The sequence below is a fragment of the Phoca vitulina genome, unplaced genomic scaffold, assembly GCF_004348235.1.
Source record: "Phoca vitulina isolate PV1807 unplaced genomic scaffold, GSC_HSeal_1.0 scaffold73, whole genome shotgun sequence".
In the NCBI taxonomy this organism is placed as follows: domain Eukaryota; kingdom Metazoa; phylum Chordata; class Mammalia; order Carnivora; family Phocidae; genus Phoca; species Phoca vitulina.
Window position 1 is genome coordinate 2,915,474 of NW_022589776.1, and position 22,374 is coordinate 2,937,847.

At 40.8% G+C, this 22,374-nt stretch overlaps 1 protein-coding gene and 1 pseudogene across 2 annotated transcripts in view; both read right to left on the reverse strand.

Moving 5' to 3' along the window:
- MRPS14 (mitochondrial ribosomal protein S14) overlaps positions 1–19,281 on the reverse strand; it is a 29,351-nt gene extending 10,070 nt beyond the window's left edge. Inside the window, exons 1-2 of one of the 2 annotated variants that reach the window (XM_032393462.1) lie at positions 19,176–19,281; positions 6,637–6,795 (exon numbers count right to left, since the gene is read on the reverse strand). In XM_032393462.1, the coding sequence (XP_032249353.1) occupies positions 6,637–6,795; positions 19,176–19,220 (204 nt within the window). In that variant the 5' untranslated portion in view covers positions 19,221–19,281. Of the gene's footprint in view, positions 1–6,636; positions 6,796–18,567; positions 19,123–19,175 lie in introns of those variants that run through there. The other variant, XM_032393463.1, reaches the window with a different exon arrangement.
- Positions 1,288–2,849, reverse strand: LOC116625126 (annotated as a pseudogene).
- Positions 19,282–22,374: the final 3,093 nt, after the last annotated feature.

Here is a 22,374-nt window from a genome sequence, read left to right on the forward strand (position 1 = left end):
TCATTGTTTGCATATAACAACCAGTGCTCCATGTGATACGTGCCCTCCTTAATACCCATCACCAGGCTAACCCATCCCCCCACCCCCTCCCCTCTAAAACCCCCAGTTTGTTTCTCGGAGTCCATAGTCTCTCATGGTTTGTCTCCCCCTCCGATTTCCCCCCTTGCATTCTTCCCTTCTTACTGTTTTTTTTTTTTTAAACATGTAATGTATTATTTGTTTCAGAGGTACACATCTGTGATTCATCAGTCTTAGACAATTCACAGCACTCACCATAGCACATACCCTCCCCAATGTCCCATCACCCGGCCACCCCAACCCTCCCACGCCCCACCACTCCAGCAACCCTCAGTTTGTTTCCTGAGATTAAGAATTCCTCATATCAGTGAGATCATATGATACTTGTCTTTCTCTGACTGACTTATTTTGCTTAGCATAATACCCTCTAGTTCCATCCACGTCGTTGCAAATGGCAAGATTTTTTTTTTTGATGGCTACATAATATTCCATTGTATATATACACACACACCACATCTTTATCCACTCATCTGTTGATGGACATCTTGACTCCTTCTATAGTTTGGCTATTGTGGACATTGCAGGCAGGCAGGCATTTTTAGACCACTTTAGGTTTAGACATTTACCAGACTATTTTTTAATATTTAAAATAAAACCTTTTTATCACAATAAACAAAACAATGTATTAAAACTGACTTCCAGGGGTACCTGGCTGGCTCAGTCAGTGGAGCATGCGACTCTTGATCTCGGGGTCATGAGTCTGAGCCCCACACTGGGTGTAAAGACTACTTAAATAAATAAAAGCTTAAAAAAACAAAACAAAACCTGACTTCCAGAAATGCCCAAATTATTTTTTTAAACATGATCTAAGTTTCTTTTCACACTTCTTTAAATGTCAAGTTTTCTTTGGCAAATTTACCCAAAATACTAAATTTTAATTTTAGAGCTTATTTTATAGTTATATAACAGAGTGCCCTAAACTGATGTTCATCAAAATACTTTTCTCTAAGGGGTGCCTGGGTGGCACAGTCGGTTAAGTGGCTGCCTTTGGTCAGGTCATGATCCCAGGGTCCTGGGATCGAGCCCCTCATCAGGCTCCCTGCTCAGCGGGAATCTGCTTCTCCCTCTCCCTCTGTTGCTCCCCCTGCTTGTGCTCTCTTGCTCATGCTCTCTCTCTCTCTCAAATAAATCTCTTATATATATATATATTTTATATATATTTATACATATATATATATATATAAAGATACCTTTCTCTAAGCCCTAATGGTTTCTACCTTCCTTTTAAAATGTATTATCTTTTATCTTTTAGGTTGTCATTCCCAGAAATATTGGAGACAAAAATTATGATTTAAACACCCATAAAGTCTTCTTCATTTCTGTTATAGTACAGCAATTTATCATCTAACCCACAGTGGTCTATCAACTGAGTAAGGCTGGGTTTCTTCTCAGACATAGCTGATGCAGCTCATAAAGTAATAGCGGCCTAAGACAGGTCAATCTTTGATCTGTACATTTTGACCAGTTTTAGGCTCTGAAGAAGGTATTCTTTCTCCTCAATCTCTTCACCAATTTTGCTTTTTCTTAATCCTTATCCGGGAAGATCTTCATTTACAAAGCCACTTTGGAGATCACTGCATACCTCAGTACCAAATGATTTAGATTCATATGCACTGATATTCTTTTTTTTAAGATTTTTTTTTATTTTTAAGTAATCTCTTAATTAAGTAATACTTAATTAAGTAATCTCGAACTTACAACCCTGAGATCAAGAGTCGCTTGCTCTATCAACTGAGCTAGCCAGGCGCCCCTGCACTGACATTCTTGAAGGTATTTTTCAAATATGTACTTTCTTCAAATTCACTGTGTTTAAATTTTTCTTGAAATACCGAACAGAATTGAAGATGCTGGTGTCTCTGAAAAAGTCTGATCATTTTCTTTATTCTCTACTTTAAGGCATTTTACCACACTGTAACAGGAATTAAATGAAGATTGAGTTTTCCTTAATCATTCTCTAAGTCTTGTACTCATAGCTTGTTTTCCCGAACTGCTTGTATGGGGAGATGGTGGACTGGCACAGGCCCGGAGTGCTAGGTAAAATCACAGCTGAGTCAGATAGGCTTTCTATCTTGAGAATGAAACCTTGATTTACCTCTCCCTCTGCCATCCCCAGTGCAGAAAACACACCCAAGGTATTGCTAGCCTGGCTTTTTTGTTTTTCACTTCTGTTTGCATGGTATATGTTTTTCCATCCCATCACTTTCAGTTTGTATGTATCTTTAGGTCTTGAAGTGAGTCTCTTGTAGGCAGCATGTAGATGGGTCTTATTTTTTTTTTTTTTATCCAGTCACTCTATGTCTTGATTAGTTAGTCCTTCACATTTCAGTAATTACTGATAGATATGCACTTATTGCCAGTTTGCTAATTGTGTCCTTATTGTGTTCCTCTGTTTTTTTCTTCTCTTGCTCCTTTCCCTTGGGGTTTGATATTTTCTTTAGTGTCATGCTTGGATTTCTGTTTCTTTATTTTTTGTGTATCTACTTTAACTTCTTCATTTGTGGTAACTACTGGGTTATATATATCATCTTATGTGTATAACAGTCTATATTACATTGACTGTAGCTTAAGCTTAAACTGAAAGCACTAAATTCCCACCCTCCATGTTTTATGTATATGATGTCATATTTTACATCTTCTTATTTTGTGTATCCTTAGACTAATTTTCATAGATAAAACTGATTACTACTTTGGTTTTTAGGTTTTAACCTCCATATCAGCTTTGTAAGTGAATAACCTACTACCTTTAGTATGTTTGCCAATTTAACCAAGAAGGTGAAAAATCTATACTCTGAAAACTGTTAAGACACTGATGAAAAGAAATTGAAGACAACACAAAAAATGGAAAGATACTGCATGGTCATGGATTAGAAGAATTATTATTAAAATGTCCATATTACCCAAAGTAATCTACAGATTCAGTGCAATCCCTATCAAAATACCAATAGCATTTTTCATAGAACTAGAACAAATAATACGAAAATTTGTTTGGAACCACAGAAAGTCCTGAATAGGCAAAGCAATCCTGAGAAACAACAAAGCTGGAGGTATCCCAATCCCAGATTTCAAGATATACCACAAAGCTATAATAATCAAAACAGTAGGGTACTGGCACAAAAAGAGACAGAACAGGTCAATGGAATAGGAAGCCCCGAAATAAATCCATGTTTTTATGGTCAATTAATCTATGACAAAAGAGGCAAGAATGTACAATGAGGAAAAAACAGTCTTTTCAATAAATGGTGTTGGGAAAACTGGACGGCTACCTGCAAAAGAATGAAACTGGACCACTTACTTATACCATACACAAAAATAAACTTAATATGGATTAAAGATCTAAATGTGAGACCTGCAGCCACGTAACTCCTAGAAAACATAGGCAGTATCTTGGATATCAGCCTTAGCAATATTTTTCTAGATGTATCTCCTCAGGTGAGGGAAACAAAAGCACAAACTATTGGGACTACACCAAAATAAAAAGCTTTTTCACATCAAAGGAAATCATCATCAAAACAAAAAGGCAATCTACTGAAAGGGAGAAGACTTCAACAAACAATATATCTGAAAAAGGGTTAATATCCAAAGTATATAAAGAACTTACACAACTCAATACCAAAAAACCAAATGATCCAATTAAAAAACAGGGAGAGGACTTAAATAGACATTTTTTCAAAGACATAGATGGCCAATAGACATATGAAAAGATGCTCAACCTCACTAACGATTAGGGAAATGAAAATCAAAACCACAATGAGGTTACAACTTTCAGAATGGGTAAAACCAAATGTTGGCAAAGATGTAGAGAAAATGGACTCCTCCTATACTGTTGATGGGAATGTATACTGGTGCAGCCACTGAAGGAAACAGTATGAAGTTTCCTCAAAAAATGAAAAATAGAAATACTATACAATCCAGTAATTCCACTAGTGAGTATTTGCACAAAGAAAACAAAAACACTAATTCGAAAGAATACATGCACTCCTATGCTTATCACAGCATTATTTACAATAGTCAAGATACGGAAGCAACCCAAGTGTCCAACAATAGATGAATGGATAAAGAAGATGTGGTGTGTATAATAGAATGGAATATTACTCAGCCTTAAAAAACAAGATCCTGCCATTTGTGACAACATGGATGGACTCAGAGGTTATTATACTAAGTGAAATAAGTCAAACAGAGAAAGACAAATACCATATGACTTCACGTAGAGGTGAAATCTAAAAAACAAAACAACTGAACAAATAAACAACTATAGTAGAAATTGACCCATAAGAACAGAAAACTGGTGACTGCCAGAAGGCAGGTAGGTGGGTACATGGGCAAAAGGGGTGAAGGGAAATGGAAAGTACAGGCTTCCAGTCATGGAATGAGTAAGTCACAGGGATGAAAGTTACAGCATAAGGACTATAGTCAATGTATTGTAAATAGTGTGACATGGTGACAGATGGTAACTACACTAGTGGTGAGCATAGCATTTTGTACAGAGTTGTTGAATTACTATGTTGTATCCCTGAAACTAACAGAATAGTGTGTGTGAACTATACTTTAATTAAGCAAAAAAAGATGCAACACCTGTGTGGCTCAGTCAGTTAAGTGTGTCTGCCTTCAGCTCAGGTCATGATCTCAGGGTCCTGGGATTGAGCCCCACATGGGGCTCCCTGCTCAGTGGGGAGCCTGTTTCTCCCACTCCTCCCAGCTCATGCTCTCTTCCCTATCTCTGTTGCCATCTCTGTCTCTCTCAAATAAATAAAATCTTAAAAAAGAAAAGTAACATACAGAATTGTTGAATCAATGTGTTAGTCAACTGAAAATAACATTCTATGTCAATTAATTTCAATTTTTAAAAAAGAGGTATATTTTTCCAGTTATAAAATAAGTAAGTCACAGAAATAGGGAATATAGTCAATAATATTATAAAAACGTATGGTGACAATGACTACACTTACCACAGTACACACTGAGTAATATACAGAATTACCAAATACATATATTGCACATCTGAAAAAAGAATTATTTCCTAATTTCCAAAAGCTTACGCATGTGTTCCCACTATGAAATACTTAGAGAATTATATAAAACACAAATGAGTCAATGAATGGTGGATAATATGTGCTAGAGAGTGGACTGGAGAGGAGAAATCACCAGACAAGTAAAGTTTCGCGGAAGCTGTCCTAGAACCGCTCTAAGTGACTTATGTATGCATGTACCTATCATATACATACATATATACTTCTCCTTGTTCCCAAAAAGATTTAAGTCAGTTTACAAATGAGGAAATTGGGGCATAGGGAACAGGAGACTATAGAGTGTGCTGTGAAAAGCCTGTACGTCTGTTAGAACTGGGACAGAAGTTTGATTTGTATGCTTCTTGGTAGGTGACACAGAGCCAGGATCAGTTCCTAAAACTCACAGTCTTTGAAAAGCTACTGCTGGTTCTCATAGCAGAGCCATTTCTTCTGGGGGTCTTCATCAGTAATTCCTCCATGACATCTTAAGTTGTTTCTCAGGGGCCACCTCTTCCTACTCCCTAAATATAGTCAAGTAGCTTAATGCCATATGGTAAAATAAAAGCCCTAACAGAGTGGTTCAGGGCACTCAGCTTTCTGCTGATCTGGCTAATCTAGACAAGATTTAAAAGAATTCATAGTAATGAATGGCCTGTATATTATTCAGCCAGCTTCTATATGTGGTTTTTTTTTTTATCTTACTCTGAACTTTTGATAGTTTGAGTAGGCTTGAGTTTGAATTATACTCCTTGATAAGACTCTTTTGCTTTGTTTCTTTAAAGATTTATTTATTTATTTGAGAGAGAGGGCAAGAGAGAGAGCAAGAGAGAGAGGAGAAGAGCAGGGAGAGGGAGGGAACCCTGAAGCAGACTGTGAGCCCAACGACGCAGGGCTGGATCCCAGGACCCTGAGATCATGACCTGGGCTGAAATCAGGAGTCCGCTGCTTAACTGACTGAGCCACCCAGGTGCCCCAGTAAGACTCCTGAATGCAGGTATTCTATGTCACCAGGTAGGTGTAGGACCTTATGCTTAAGGAAGTCAAATAGGGTTGACATCCTCTTATTCAAGTTAAGGAGTACAAGAAAGTAAACCTAGAGGAAAGCCACCTCAGCACACAGAGGTGGGCAAAGGAGTTCAGAGAGGCAGGCTAGGAAGCTAGGAATTGCCCTGGGGGAGGAACAGTTTAGGCCACCTGGCCGGCCTCATGGGTCAGCACAGCCTCCCAATGCCTTGACAGTTCAAAGAGTGGGAAGAAGTTGGGGGGGGGGGCGGGAAGAGATCTTAGGTCAAAATAACTGCCCAATTTGTGTGGTTACCATGCACCAGTACTTTCTAAGGGTCATCTAGTGAAACAATTAAAAGGCTAGTTAGGAATGAATAGTTCTCTTTAGTCTGAAACTCACCAAAATCACTTCGAGGGTATTAATTTATGTTGACTAAGATATCCTGATCATATTCTCCAGAAATTATACTAAGTCACAACAGTATCAATTGTGCTCTGATTTGAGAATGATCTTGTGGTAGACAGGGGCTCATCTTAATTAGCTCACCTGAAGATCTTTTGGCAAAATGGTATTCTTCCTGAGTGAATTGATCCGTAGCCTCTCATCTGCATATTCATAGGCCATTTTTCGTCTCTTCACATCACGCAACATTTTCCAGTCTACGTAATAACCTCGAACTTGGCCTGAAGGTGATGAAGGAACCATCTAAAAGATAAGGAACAAGGTGAAGGATCATCAGACCCAGGCTCTGCCAGTGTCTCTCATCCTGTGATCCCTTTTATTGACCATTTATGACCTAATAGTTTTTTTTCCTAGTAATTTTGGATCACTTTAATAGCTTAAACTGATAGACTCAATTCAAAATAAGTAACTTCTACAAATGTACATTAATCCAAAATGGTGGTAACTAATAATGCCAATAAGGTGTGTTAAGAGAGTGAAAAATTTTCTTAGATTTTTAAATATAATTCTGTTTGACCTTTACTTAGGCTAATAGTTATATGGTTCAAAAACCAAAAAAGAATAAAAAGAAACAGTGTAGACTCCCTCCCACCACATCCCTTACCTGCCCAATGACCACCCCTCTACCTCCAAAGGTATCCACCATTACTAGATCCGGTATATCCTTCCAGAGATCTTTGTCTATACAAATACATATACATACTTCCTCCCCCATATTTCATGCCCTCCCCCCTTTTTTCTCATTTAACAATATATCTTGAAGATCTTTCATATCCATATGTTAAAAAGTTTCTCCATTTTTTTTAGGTTGCATATTCCACTGTCCATACAGTAGACTTGACAAGGTTCAGGGCACACGACCTCAAAATATGACACCTTGACATTATTGACTACATCAAGCACAAGGAATTTGAGAAACAGCAGGTGCAGGAAAGACTTTCTGACCTCCCCCTAAAGCAGGTGTTAAGACCTTCAGGTGAGAGGTGCCCTCCCTATACCTGACAGGGGTTTGGGGAGGGGGGTATGGGCAACCTTATCATTGAAGATGGAGGGACACCAAGAGGAATCAAAGAACAGGCCTTGCTGTTTGCGGAGTTTACCACACTTAGCTCATACTCCTATCACATTTCCCCACAACTTCCCACTTCACCAGACCTAGCATTAATATTCACGTTTAACCCTTTGGTTATCACTTCCTTATAAAGGCTCATGTATCATGTAAAACTTACACATTTGTATGCTTCTCTCCTGTTCATGTCTTTTGTTACAGGGGCCCCAGCTGAGAACTTAGAACAGAAGGAAATGATTTTTTCCTCCTCACAGATGCATCATTTATTTAATCTGGGACCTCCTGGCAGACATCTAGATCACACCTCACTTTTTATCGTTAAACAATGCTGCACTGAGTAACCTCCTACATAAATTATTTCACATGCATTCGTATAGATTAGCAAGGTACATTCTTGGAAGCAGAATTGCTGGGGTAAAGGGTACTTTGAAATTATCACTGGCCTAAAATTTCTTAGCCCAAGTTGTCTAGTAAGACTGTTTCTCACTGTCACATGTTTACTTGGTAAAAAGAAAACCACAGGCCCAAAATGTCATCACTTAGGCTGGCTCCTCAAACAAGAGCTTAATACCTTATCTACTTGCAGTTTCAACCTCCCCCAGAAAAAGTCTTAACTGATTAGGCAGGACTTTTCTGATGGGTGCCAATACGTGCCACCTGGGCGCCGTCCCCCAAAGGAAGATGAGGCCGTCTGCCTAAGACCCCCTGCTCCCCCCGCCAAGGGAAAGTGACCTTGCCTGAAGACAACTAATGATTTTCTTGCCCACCCTTCCTATAAAAAAAACCCCCTCCCATTCTCTACACTTCCTTAGAGCTCCCTTCTACTTGCTGCTGCCTGACCATGAATCATTTAATAAAGCCAACTGGATCTCCAAATTTACTTGGTTAAATCTTGTTTTGTTTTAACAGATTTAGCCGTAGCGTTGGGCTATGAATCGAACTTCTCATGGCATTCCGGGACAATGAGAAATACAGGAATGGCACCCTGTGAACCCTTTTGAGTTTGGTCCTTCTTGCCATTTCTGAGAGCCACTGCTAAGCCCCCCTAGGTTTCAGCTTTGCTCCTCTTGCATTCGAGATACTTATCTAATATTGGCTTTCTAGTCCGGGGTTAATGGGTCCATCTAGATCAATGGGGATCCTAACAGAGCGCCTGTCTTTCTCACTTGGTTTAGTCTGCAATTCCACATTGGAATCCCTTCCCCAGTTCCAGTCTGCATTCTCCACTTACTGTGACTTACTGGTTTAGTCCTTTTCCCATTTCCTGTCTGCAGTCTCCCTGAATGGAGTCTGCTGGTTTAGTGCACATTGGTAACTGCTGATGGCGCACACGGTCTTCTGTTGGCCAGTCTGCAGTGACATGTTTTCATTAGTGCTGGTGTGGCGAGGTGCATGTTTGTTTATCTTGTTTTGTGTGTACCTAAAGGCTATAGCTAATGGGGATCTTGAAGACCAAAAAGCCACAAAAAATTGGTGGGCACAGGTCCAGCGTGTGAGACCGTAGAGCGCTCGCCATCTAACTCAAAAACTCCCGTGTTAGGGGTAAGTGGTCACAGAAAGGGTTAGATGGACGGTAGGTCACCAGCCAACCTCAAGAAACTTCCATGCAATGAGATACTATGTAAAACACAGTTCCCAACCCTGAAGCACACCCCTCCTACATAGGAGATTGGCTCTGAGAGACCCAAAGCATAGCTAAAGTGGTCAATGTGCACACAAACACCAAAACAAACCAACACTGGGTAGGGGTTTTCCTTTCTTCTTGTTCTCTGACCTAAGAGTTTGGCTTTGTGACTGGTGAGAATATTCTCTGTGGTCTTCACCATCTGGAGGGTGCACTTACTGGGGTGCACATTTATGGCCAGTTGAACAGACTGGGGATCTGTTACAAGCAGCACTCTCTGTTGGGCAGTGCCAGCTCTCAGGAGAGTTTGTCCGAAGAGGTCCCAGCCTATTAGGGGCCTTTGTCATCTCAACCTGTATTGCTTGTTAGTGCTAGAAAACCCATTCCAGACTACCTGCCTGGTATCACAGATTAGGCGGTTGTGACTAAAGGCGATTCATGTTTGTGGGAGACTGGAGACCGTGTGCACACATTATTCTTATCACCTATGCAATGAAGTCTTTGCTTTCTTTTTTTTTTTTTTAAAGATTTTATTTATTTGACAGAGAGATACACAGCGAGAGAGGGAACATAAGCAGGGGGAGTGGGAGAGGGAGAAGCAGGCTTTCCACGGAGCAGGGAGCCCGATGTGGGGCTCAATCCCAGGACCCTGGGACCATGACCTGAGCCAAAGGCAGACGCTTAACGACTGAGCCACCCAGGCGCCTGAAGTCTTTGCTTTCTTAGACTATTCTTCGGAGTAAACTTTTGGATCAAGGTGGCTGCATTATCTACGCCCTCTGGATGCCCCTTGTCTTTGGGTAAGCCATAAAAGGCTTATTGGTATGAGTTGATATTAAAATGAATGAGACCCTACTTGTCAATGGCCAAATGATGGATCCTTTAAATTGGTTATATTTGAAAAAAAAAATTCTTTAGAAAGAGCTCTCAATTGCCTTATTAGTATAATGGCTGGCCCTAGGGACTCCTTTGACAAGAAAAAGAACAAAAATTAGACTTAAGACAAATAATGTCCACATCCAATCAAAATTCCCCTCCTTAAAATCCAGCCCCATCTGCTGGTTTTAACTTCCCTTTCCTACAAAATTTACAAAGAGCACTCCAGCCTAATCTTTAGGTTCAAAGTATATATGCTACTCCTGTAAATGTGAAAAGCCAGACTGTGAATTTAGCAGAATCACTGGGAACAAATTGTAGGGTTTGGTTTACTGTAACCAACCCCTGCCAGCTTCACGCATTTTCACACAATGATCTTTGTAGATATAACCTAGACACTTCCTCCCCCAACAAAGAATTCATGTCCCCTGAAAAGCAGCAAATTTTTTTTAAGGTATAAAGCTAATACTTTATACTAATAGAAGTTAATAGATGCCAAGGTTGAATTGTATAAGCAGAAAAAAAGGTCTCTATTGAATGGCTTTATTTTATACAGATTTTACAAAGACAGAAATCCTTTAGTTCTCATTTTAGTTAAAAATCTTCCTAACACAGGGGCGCCTGGGTGGCTCAGTTGGTTAAGCGACTGCCTTCGGCTCAGATCATGATCCTGGAGTCCCAGGATCGAGTCCCACATCGGGCTCCCTGCTCAACAGGGAGTCTGCTTCTCCCTCTGACCCTCCCCCCTCTCGTGTTCTCTCATTCTCGCTCTCTCAAATAAATAAAATCTTTAAAAAAAAAAATCTTCCTAATATGAAGAAACAAATCTAGTTAAAAGGGTGGGCTGGTTCCTTGATATTCAGGCTGTAAATCAGTTCCTTGCAGAATTAAAAACTGTCTCTGTCTTACAAATCTCTACAAAACCAGAAATGAAACCCCACAAACAAGTCAAAACCCAATCTTTACCAATGCCCAAACCTCGCCTAATCCTCTCAAAATGTTGTAAAAGACCAGGATATTGAAACAAAATTGTCCTCTTAAGAAAAAGGGTATATTTTAGGGGCCCCTGGGTGGCTCAGTCAGCTAAGTGTCTGCCTTGGGCTCAGGTCATGATCCCGGGGTCCTGGGATCGAGTCCTGAGTTGGGCTCCCTGCTGAGAGGGGAGGTGATAAATCTTATCACATCTCTGAAATGTAAGCACAGCCCACAATCACCTGAGACTGAAGGAAAAAAAAGGCCCTTTTATCTTTTTTTTTTAAATATTTATTTATTTGAGAGAGGGAGGGAGAGAGAATCCCAAGCAGACTTCCCGCTGAGCGCAGAGCCCCTCGACGTGGGGCTTGAGCTCACCACCCAGAGATCATGACCTGAGCTGAAATCAAGGGTCCGATGCTTAACTGACTGAGCAGCCCAGGTGCTCCATGACAGAGGTCCTTTCAAAATACAAACTGCTAAAAGGGTTCTTAGGCTCAGACTTCAGCACCTCTGACAACAGAGGGATAGACTCCAAATCTCCACCTTGAAGAAAATTTGGATACTTTCTCTGTAAATTTTCTACCCCTATCTTCTCCAGAACCTAAGAGCAAATGCAAAACTACAGGGAGAAGTTTTTCATCCAAAAAAACAAAAAAATACAGGGAGGTGTTCGGAAATCAGGCCTATATGTCCTCTCCACAAATATTAGTAAAAACAAATGTTATAAATTTTTGTTTACATCTTGTCTGTGTATTTGTGTCCATTTATGTTGTAAATATTAGATATTTTCTCTACCTCCACATGGTACAGCTAAAATTAATTTGTAAAAGAGCTCTATTTAGTTGGTTTGAAGGCAAGTGCTTGTAAAATGTGCATTCTAAAACTCTCAGAAAGAAACTAACCCAAATGTGTTTTCAAGTTCATGTGATATGAAAAAATATTTGAAATCAAAACTAGTTTAAAACAGACATGTCTTGGGGCACCTGGATGGCTCAGTTGGTTAAGCGACTGCCTTCAGCTCAGGTCATGATCCCAGGGTCCTGGGATCGAGCCCTGCATCAGGCTCCTTGCTTTGCAGGGGAGCCTGCTTCTCCTTCTCCCTCTGCCTGCCACTCCCCATGCTTGTGCTCTGTCAAATAAATAAAATCTTAAAAAAAAAAAAAAAAGAAAACAGACATGTCTTTCAAGGTATCAACATTAAATATAAAACTTTATTCTACCTAAGCTATCTCTTACAACATCTGCCCACCAAAAAATAATACCTTAGGATAATGCTTTGTCTAATGTTTAATGAAGTTCTGGTAGGTAATCTAAACTTAATTATTTAACAAATAGACTAAATAAAGAGTTTTAGGTAAATTTTTAAAATAGTGTCCTCAAATCCTTTTGATAACTTGAAACCTTAAAGTTTTGTTAAGTTAAACAATGAGTTAAGTTAAATTCATTAAATATCTAGATCATTTCCAAATAAGACAAAATACTAAAACATTAATTACTAAACATAGGTTTATCTACTTTTGGATTCTTATTACAGAAATCTAAAAGATATTTAGATGTGTTAGTGGTACATGAAAAAATTCAAAAGGCATACATATGCTTCTACATAATATGAAATGTAACCATAAATTTGCAAATTTAAGGAATGCTGGTTAACAGATCATTCACAATTGCTTACCTTAGTTTTCACTACAAATTAAAAATTTCTAAAGTTAAAAACTTTAATTAATATATGTAATTAAAGCTACTAAAAATAAGGGAAACATCTCCATATGCCAAAAAAGGGAGTAAAAAACGTATGAGAAATAAAGATGAATTTTTTGTTAAGGGGAAAAAATTAATTTTGTCCTAAAATGAGGCTGGTTGTTTAAAGAAAAACCAGACAAAAATGGAATGCACGGGGAAACAGTTATAAAAGGTTTGTGGAAAAGGAATCTTTGAAAAGGAATTTAAAATGTGGTCAAGCTGGTTAAGATTAAAATGAATTTATTTAAAAAAATGAGTTTTGGGGTGCCTGGGTGAGACAGTCAGTTGAGCATCCGACCCTTCGTTTTGGCTCAGGTTGTGATCTCAGGGTTGTGAGATCAAGTCCTGTGCTGGGCTCCATGCTCAGCGTAGAGTCTGCTTAGGACTCTTTCTCCCTCTCCCTCTGCCCCTCCCCTCTGTGCTCACATTCTCTCTAAAATATATACATAAAAAAGGACACTCAACTGAACCACCCAGGTACCCCTGAATAAATAAAATCTTTTAAAAAAATGAGTTTTGGGGGCGCCTGGGTGGCTCAGTTGATTAGGTGACTGCCTTCGGCTCAGGTCATGATCCTGGAGTCCCAGGATCGAGCCCCACATCGGGCTCCCTGCTCAGCGGGGAGTCTGCTTCTCCCTCTAACCCTCCCCCGTCTCATGTTCTCTCTCTCATTCTCTCTCTCAAATAAATAAATAAAATCTTAAAAAAAAAAAAAAAATGAGTTTTAAGGGGCACCTGGCTGGCTCAGTCCATACAGCATGTGACTTTTGATCTCGGGGTCATGAGTTCAAGCCGTTGGGTATAGAGCTTACTTTAAAAAAAAAAAAGGAAAAAGAGGAGTGCCTGGGTGGCTCAGTTGGTTAAGTATCCAACTCTTGATATCAGCTCAGGTCTGGATATCAGCTCAGGTCTGGATATCAGAGTCCTGAGTTCAAGCCCCACATTGGGCTCCATGCCCAGTGTGGAGCCTACCTAAAAAAAAAAAAAAAAAAAAAAATTTAATATCAAAAGCTGATACCAGGGGTGTTTGGGTGGTTCAGTTGGTTAAGCATCAGACTCTTGATTTCAGCTCAGGTTATGATCTCAGGGTCTTGAGATTGAGCCCCGTGTGGGGCTCCATGCTCAGCGGGGAGTCTGCTTGAGATTCTCTCTCTCCCCCCTCTCTGATTCATGCTCTCAATCTCTCTCTCTAATATGATCAAATAGCACCTGGGTCACTCAGTTGGTTAAGCGTCTGCCTTTAAAAACAGTCTACCAGCAATGTCTGATCTGTTTGGGCCATAATCCTGGAAAAACTGTTTGTGCTCCCAGAGGCTTCAGACCTCCTTATGTACCCTTTGTGCACCTGCAGCTGGACTTCATTTAACTGCCGCTTAGCATGGGTGATCAATGTTCTTGTTATTGTATGTGTTTTCTGAATGGGCTGAAGATTTCCCCCCTGCGGTATACTTTCCATGATCTCCAAAGACCAAAGCACCCACTTCACTGGGTAAATCATACAAACATTAACAAAAACCTTGCAAACCTTTTGGGATTCTATCAGTATATGATATTCTGCTGCTCTCTTGTTGTATCATGCTAGTATGACTAGCTACTGCAAATCTTTAGTACCTTAAGCTAAACCCTATCATCAACAGGTAAATAAAGCTTTCTCTGAACCCCAGTTCAAAGGATCCTGTTGGTTACAGTCTGAAGCCTGAGGACTGGGCGTTTTAGAAACATCATCAGAGAAAAACAACTTTCGAGCCCCGCCGGAGAAGACGTTACCAAGTACTCCTGACCAGTCACACTGCTGCAAAACTAAAAGGTATTAAGCCTTGGGTACACACAGCTAAAAAACACTCCACCTGACACCTGGCCCATACAGATGCTGCAGACCTCTAAACCAAATTGACAAGGAAAAGAAGTAACTGACACTGAGGTAGACTGCTTCCACTCAAGATGACAGATCAAGACTTCATACTATAAATATAAAACCCATTCTCCTTTTCCTTTCCTTTAATCTGGCACTCCCTGGGAAGATTAACATCCTCAGGCCCTTGCTAAGAGGGGGTAACCTCTTATTTCAGGCTAGGAGAAAATCTAACTGTGCTCTTAACTTTTCACAAGTAAAATAAGACATCTAATTGGTCAATTCCCCTGAATTCACACTCTTGAGTTAAAAAGGATCTACGAGGAGGCTTTCATGACTCAGGATTTATTCCTTTTGACAGGTCTGTATTTCTCTGGTTGGGGATAAACATAAATGAAGCTACGATCAAGAACTGCTCCTTAATTCTTAAAATTATTGTAAAATCCGTTGCTAAAGCAATTGCAGCCCAATAAAAATCCTTAAACTCTCTAGCAAAGTTGCCCTTGATAGGAAAGTAGCTCTTGATTATCTTTTTTTTTTTGAAGATTTATTTATTTATTTATTTGACAGAGAGAGACACAGTGAGAGAGGGAACACAAGCAGGGGGAGTGGGAGAGGGAGAAGCAGGCTTCCCGCTGAGCAGGGAGCCCCATGCGGGGCTCCAACCCAGGACTCTGGGATCATGACCTGAGCCGAAGGCAGACACTTAACGACTGAGCCACCCAGGCGCCCCACTCCTGATTATCTTTTATCTGAGCAAGATGTCTGTCCTTATGGCCCACCACCACCTGCTGTGCATGGGTTAACACTTCTGAGGAAGCTGAAACTCAATTACATAAGATCATAGAACAAGTGACTTGGCTTAAAAAGGTAGCTCCTTCCATGGGGTCTTTGACTTATTTAATTTTGATTAGTTTGGGTCTTGGGGACTATAGCTCTATAGTACACTCCATATACTGGGAATTATCTTGCTTATATTAATCATAGTAATTCCCTGGTGCATTGTATTCTCTCAAAAGTTTTAAATGCATGTTCACAGCTGCTAACCATCAGGCAAATGATCTAAGACTTGAAACATCTGGGGGTGCCTGGCTGGCTCAGTCGGTATAGTGTGCGACTCTTGATCTTGGGGTTGTGAGTTTGAGCCCCACATCAGGCATAGAGATTACTTTAGAAATTTTTTTAAAAATTAAGAGATTTCAAACATCTAAGGAACAAAGAAAATGACCAACTTAAAAAACATGAACCTGAAGCCATGACCTGTGAATATCCCAGAGGTTAAGCCAACATGTCATGACCTATGGATATCACACAAAGGAATAACAAAAACTGCTATAACTTGAGGTTGGTCACCGAGTGGAGCTAAGGCCTTCAATTCAATTCAATTCAATTCAATTCAATTCAATTCAATTCACATTTCTGTTAAGCTGAGAGTTTGACCAAAAGGGGGTAATTAATTGTAAAAAACAGAAAACCACAGACCCAAATGGCATTACTTAGGCCGAATCCTCAAACCAGAGCTTAATACCTAATCTACTCACAGTTTCAACTTCCCCCACAAAAGCATTCTTAACTGGTCAGTCAGGAATTTTCTGATGGGCACCAATAAGTGCCACATGGGCCTTCCATCCCCCAAAGGAAGAGGAGGTAATCTGCATGATAAGACCCCCTGGCTCATCCCCCTAAGGGAAAGTGACCTTGCCTGGAACAATCCTTTTCTTTTGCTAATAACTTTCTTGCCCTACCCTCTTTCCTATAAAAACCCTCATTTTGTACAGTTCCTGATTCCAGAATCATTTAATAAAGGCAATTAGATCTTCAAATTTACGCAGCTCAGTTTTGTCTTATAATATAGTGGAGGCATAGATTGTATAGCCCACTAAAACTCAAGTCTGGCTTGAAAAAAATACACTCTTAAAACATTTATTGCTCTATTACATTATTTCTTCTGTGAATGTTTCACGTCCTTTGCCTACATTTAGACTGTCAATATTTTAGGTTTCTAACAGTACTATATACATTAAGATTACATTCCATTCTGTTCTGTACACATCCTATTTCCTATTTCCCCCCCTCACCTGTGTTTACCTCCCAAAAAGCTTTCGGGGGGCCCTCTTCAACTCATGCTCTACAGTCATCAAAATATTCTAAATCCTCAACTTCTCTTAACATCTTCAGATTTTTGCTCTAGCTGAATCCTGAATCCCTCCTGATGGCTTCCCCTGTAGTTTTTTCTCCCGTGACTGGGCACGGAGGTGGGGGGAAGTGTATTCCTTGCTCTTCAGGGAAGCTCCCAAGCCTTCCTTCCAGAAAGGAGGCTTCGAGTCTCGTGCTTTTGGCTTATATCTCCCATCACCTCTCCCTCCTGCACTCATCTACCACAGCCCCTCCCTTTCATTTATCACTGAATCTAGATCCTGGCTCACTGTCAACTCTCCAATATTCTTGTCCTAACTCCTGGTGATCTCAATATACATGGAATTATCTCCTGATTTCTCTGTTCCTTGAACTCCTCTCCTCCAGGGATTTTTGTACTCCCTTCCATGCCCTAGGTCTTTTATTACCAGTAAGTCCAAGCTTTCTGTTATCTCAGTTTTGGTGCCTCGTTCTCTATCACTTCCTTCTGGCTTGCTCCTTCAAACACCCCAACAACAACCCCTGTGAGGTTTTTAATTCATTGTCCTACCACTTTTCACTCACAGCTTTTGATTTCCTGTCTCCCTCTTACCTAGCCTGAATTCCACAGTGCATAAATACAATGTTGTACTTCATACAAACTCAACTCCCTGGCCTCTCTCTCTCTCACATCACTGTACTTGCTCCAATTCTTGTCCCTAGTTTTCCTGTCTGCTCCTATTTCACACCATTTCCTCTTCCCTTAAATCCCTAACACTTGCTCCCACACCCTCACACTCCACTGATGACTTCTCTTTAATTACAAAATTAGAAGCAATCAGGAGAGAACTTCCATAAACACCCACTACTACATCTACCCCCTTACTAGCATCTGTAATCATATGCTGTACATTCTCTCCTGTTATTAAATATCCACTCTTATAGTAGCCGCTAACCACATATTGCTACTGAACATTTGAAATGTAACTAGTGCAACTGGGGAATGTAATTCCTAATGTTATTTAATTTTAATTCATTAAATATTTAAACTGAAGCAGTTGTAAATATTAAACAACTTTACTGTTTTGGTGGGACATTTTCTATTTTAATGGTGGAAAATTTGGCATCCAAACTGAGATGTGCTGTAAGTAAAATGCAAACTGGATCTTGAAGATCTAGTATGAAAAAAGAATGTAAATTTCTCATAAGTCATCTTCGTAGATTACATATTGAAATTAATATTTTGGATATGCTGGCTTCAAATATTTAAAATTAATTTCATGTTTCTTTTTACTTTTTTAACATGGCTACTAGAATATTTTTTTTAAAGATTTTATTTGTTTGAGAGAGAGCGAGCGAGAAAGAGAGCACGAACAGGGGCAGAGGAAGGGGGACAAGCAGACTGCCCTCTGATCAGGGAGCCCAACGTGGAGCTCCATCCCAGCACCCTGGGATCATGACCCCAGCCAAAGGCAGACGCTTAACCGACTGAGCCACCCAGGTGCCCCTAGAATATTTTAAATTAACATATGCAGTTGGCATTATATTTCTATTGGACAACACGGAGGATGAACTGTCCACGTTCTTAGACTAAACAACGGAACATGAGGCCCATCACCTCTTACCTACAAAAAGGTACAGCTCCACAATTATTCCTTCTCTTAATTTTTCCCACGCTACAAGATCTTTCCCGTTAACACAAAAACAGTTACTTTTGTCACGTGAAAAAACAAGGACACAAAACACCCACTCTTAACCCACCTCTCCTTCCAGCAGCTACCGACCCATTTTTCTGCTCCCCTTGCAGCAAAACATCAAAGCAAAGGTTTGTCTATACTCATAGTCTCTCAATTTCTTTCCTCTCGTTCTCTCTCGAACGCTTTGGCCCCCATCACGCCATTGAAATTGCTATGATGAGGACTCCCAACAACTTCCACGCTGCTAAAACCAACAGCCAATTCTCAGCCCTTTTAATTGGCCTGTCAACTTTGAGCACAGAGCTGACCACTGAAATGCTGTCGTCGACTGCTTCCGGGCCACCACAGTCCCTGGGCTTTCCCTCTCCCTCGAGGAACTCCCGTCAAGTCTCCTTTGCTCGGCTCTCCTCGCTTAACACTGGAGTCCCTGGGGCCTCAATCCACGGACCCCCTTCTCTTCTCCACCTGCACTCACTTCTGTATAAATCGGCGGCAATCTGCAGCTTTCAATGCCTGTCAGGGGCTTACGAACATCAAATTTACATTTGCAGCTCGGACCTCCCTTGGGGCGGATCCGCACTGGGTGCCACAGGTGGCCGAGTGGTAGAGGACCCGTGGGTTTGGGGATTCAGTGGGGAGGACGGGGCGTGGGGCTAAGGGCGCGGGCCTGACCTTCCGGACGGTCCGCAGCAGAGAGGCCAGCATGGAGACCGCCATGTTGTCCGCCGCAAACGCCGAACCGCCGGAATTTTATTGACTGCCCAATGCGGCGACGACGCGAGGGGCGGGGCCCGGGGCGCAGGGGGCGGGACGGAGGGCGGGTCTTTAGCCTACAGCTGGAGGGCTTACTTATTGGCTTTGCGTTCTCGCGGTATTTCACGGAACATGAGCAAGTTACAAATCCGGAAGTGCGACTTTGATACTGTTGGTGCAGTGTGGCGCTCCTCGCTTGCCATTCCTTCAGCTTTAGATGCTGTTAAACTGCCTTCGTCCCTACCCACCTACTTTCCTTCCGCTCCCACTCAGCTCTTCGTCACCAATTTCTCTTCCCCAGAGTCCTTCCCGGTCTCGCTCAACCTGCTCCCCCTCCTCCTATGTCTTCCATCCAGTTTAGGGTGCCGTTTGCCATAAACCTAGAATTATTGCCAGCTCCTCCTTCTCTGTAATTCCCCCTGTAGATTTTCAAATCTTTTCTGTCCACTATAATGGCGATAATGATCGTATTGGTGATTCCTGTTTATATGTCTAGGATTTTTATATACATTAAAACACTTGGAGTTCTGGCGGGGGAGAGGAAGGAATATTGCCTTTTAAAAACTGCTTTTTTCAGGGGCGCCTGGCTGACTCAATTGGAAGAGCATGCGACTTTTGATCTCCCAGTCATGAGTTTGAGCCCCACGTTTGGTGTAGAGATTACTTAAATATTTTTAAAAACTGCTGTTTTCAGTCTGTAGTACAGGGAACTTTTAGGTCATCTTCATGGCAGATGTCCTTGGTCTGGAATGAACACTTTGAGAGGCCCCTTTCCTTTGGATGTAAGGGTAGTACCACCTACCCACGGTTCTGGTAGAAGAGTATCAAGGAGTATGTATTAGCTTGGCACAGACCTGTATCTTAGATGTGTTGATGGGTGAAGTGAGGAGATGCCCATGTGCTATTTACATCTTCTGGGAAGGAAGTTGAATGCAGACTCCTTTCTTTAAAGTTCCAAGTTTATTGGAACATCTCTAATGGACAGGGGAGGAACTGACTGAGGCCAGCTGGCAGCAAAGAACAACATGAGTCCCTGTCATGGTAGAATCAGAAAATTCCCGACCATGTCAGGTAAGCATCTATTCCTAATGTTAGCCCTTGCAATGCCTTTCTCTCCCCGCAATTGAGTCATCTGTAATCAGCTCACAAAATGAGTGAACCAGCTTTGTGTATGGTGTCCTTTTGCTTCCTTTCTGTAAAAATAGTTCTGAAAGCATCTTTAAACAGCATTAGTAGCTTTAAAAAAATGTGCTAAAATATACACAATATAAAATTTCCCATCTTAATCATTTCTAAGTGTATAGTTAGATGGTATTAAGTACATTCACATTATTGTACAACCACCACCACCATCCATCTCTAGAACTTTTTAATCCTCCCAAGCCGAAACTCTGTCCCCATTAAACAGTAACTCTCTATCTTCCCCCACCCCCATCCCCTGGCAACCACTCTTCTGCTTTTGGTCTCTATGAATTTGACTCCTCAACGTACCTCATGTAAGTGGAAGCATACAGTTGTCCTTTTGTGACTGGCTTCTTTCACTTAACATAATGTCTTCAAGTTTCATCCATGTTGTAGCATGTGTCTGTGCTTAATTACCTTCTATGGCTGAATGATACTCCATTGTATGGATAGACCACATTTGGTTTCTCTACTCATCTGTTGATGGACATTTGCTTTGCTTCCACATGTTGGATATTGTGAATAATGCTACTCTGAACATGTATGTACAAATATCTTAAACAGCATTTGTATTTTATTAGGCTGTTTTTCACTTTAAGAAGTGATTAAAGCAATTTAAGGGTTAGGAAGATAGGCAGCTCTCAGATAGTAAGAGAAGACTCCAGGGTCTTCTTTAATTAATAGTGTTGGTTTTGTAAAACAGCCTAAGATTTCTCCTCCAAGGCACTCTCCTCCATTAGTGTGTATGGAAGCTTGGCAAGGCTAAAGAAAGCTCACTTTACCTTGAGTTTTCCTAAGAAGTCTGTGATTCTCTGTGGCCATTTGACAGAAGGTGGGGAAGGCTGTTGGCCATACTGTCCTGGAATTCTAGGATCAGAAGAACCATCATCATTCACGCATTTATTCATCCAATATATACATGTGAATTGCCTATTATGTATGTGTATGTATGTGTGTGAGGTGGGGTAACAAGAGAATCCCTGAACTTCTGATGCTTATATTCAACTGGAGATTACAGAGTTAGATGGAGGTGGAGATAATCACCATTGTCAGATTGCCTTTGCTTTTTCTGTATAGTCTTTCCTTTAGAAGCTAGAAGGTACTTTTTGGATGGATAGATAAAAATTTAATTGTTAAATATTTTGAGATTTGATTATGAGAAAGTATTCTAGTCACCATGTTGATTCTGAGCCTAATGAAATAAGAACCATTGAATGGGTGATGAAATTGAGGCACAGAGAGGTTAGGTGACCTGCCAAACTCACAGAGCTAGGCCCCAGACCAAGGCCCATGCTCCTAAGCCTCACTCCACATTATCCTCTGGAGGAGCAGCCGCTCAAGGACAAAGGCCTGACTTCTGTTATGGAATCCTTGCTTATAAAACATATCCGTTGGTTAATGTCCAGATTTCATGCCATTTCAATCAAAACTTCCAATGGGGAGGAAAAAAACTTCCAATGAATTTTTTTTCTTAACAAAATAATTATAAAATATATGTACAAGAATAACTTGGATGAGAATGCAGTTTTTTTTTTTTAAGATTTTATTTGTTTATTTGACAGAGAGAGAGACACACAAGCGAGAGAGGGAACACAGCAGGGGGAGTGGGAGAGGGAGAAGCAGGCTTCCCGCCGAGCAGGGAGCCCGATGCGGGGCTCGATCCAGGACCCTGGGATCATGACCCGAGCTGAAGGCAAACACTTAACGACTGAGCCACCCAGGCACCCCGGGAATGCAATTTTTGAAAAGGAAAAATAACAAATAGCCTTGCTCTACCTGATATTACAATGCCATATATTATAAAGCCATAGTGATTAAACTAGTGTGGTACTGGAACCAAAATCAGCAGACAGGTAAAGGAACTAAAGCAGGGAGGCCAAAAAGAAATCCCAACGTAATTACAATTGCTTATATATTAAAGGAGGTGTAACAGTCA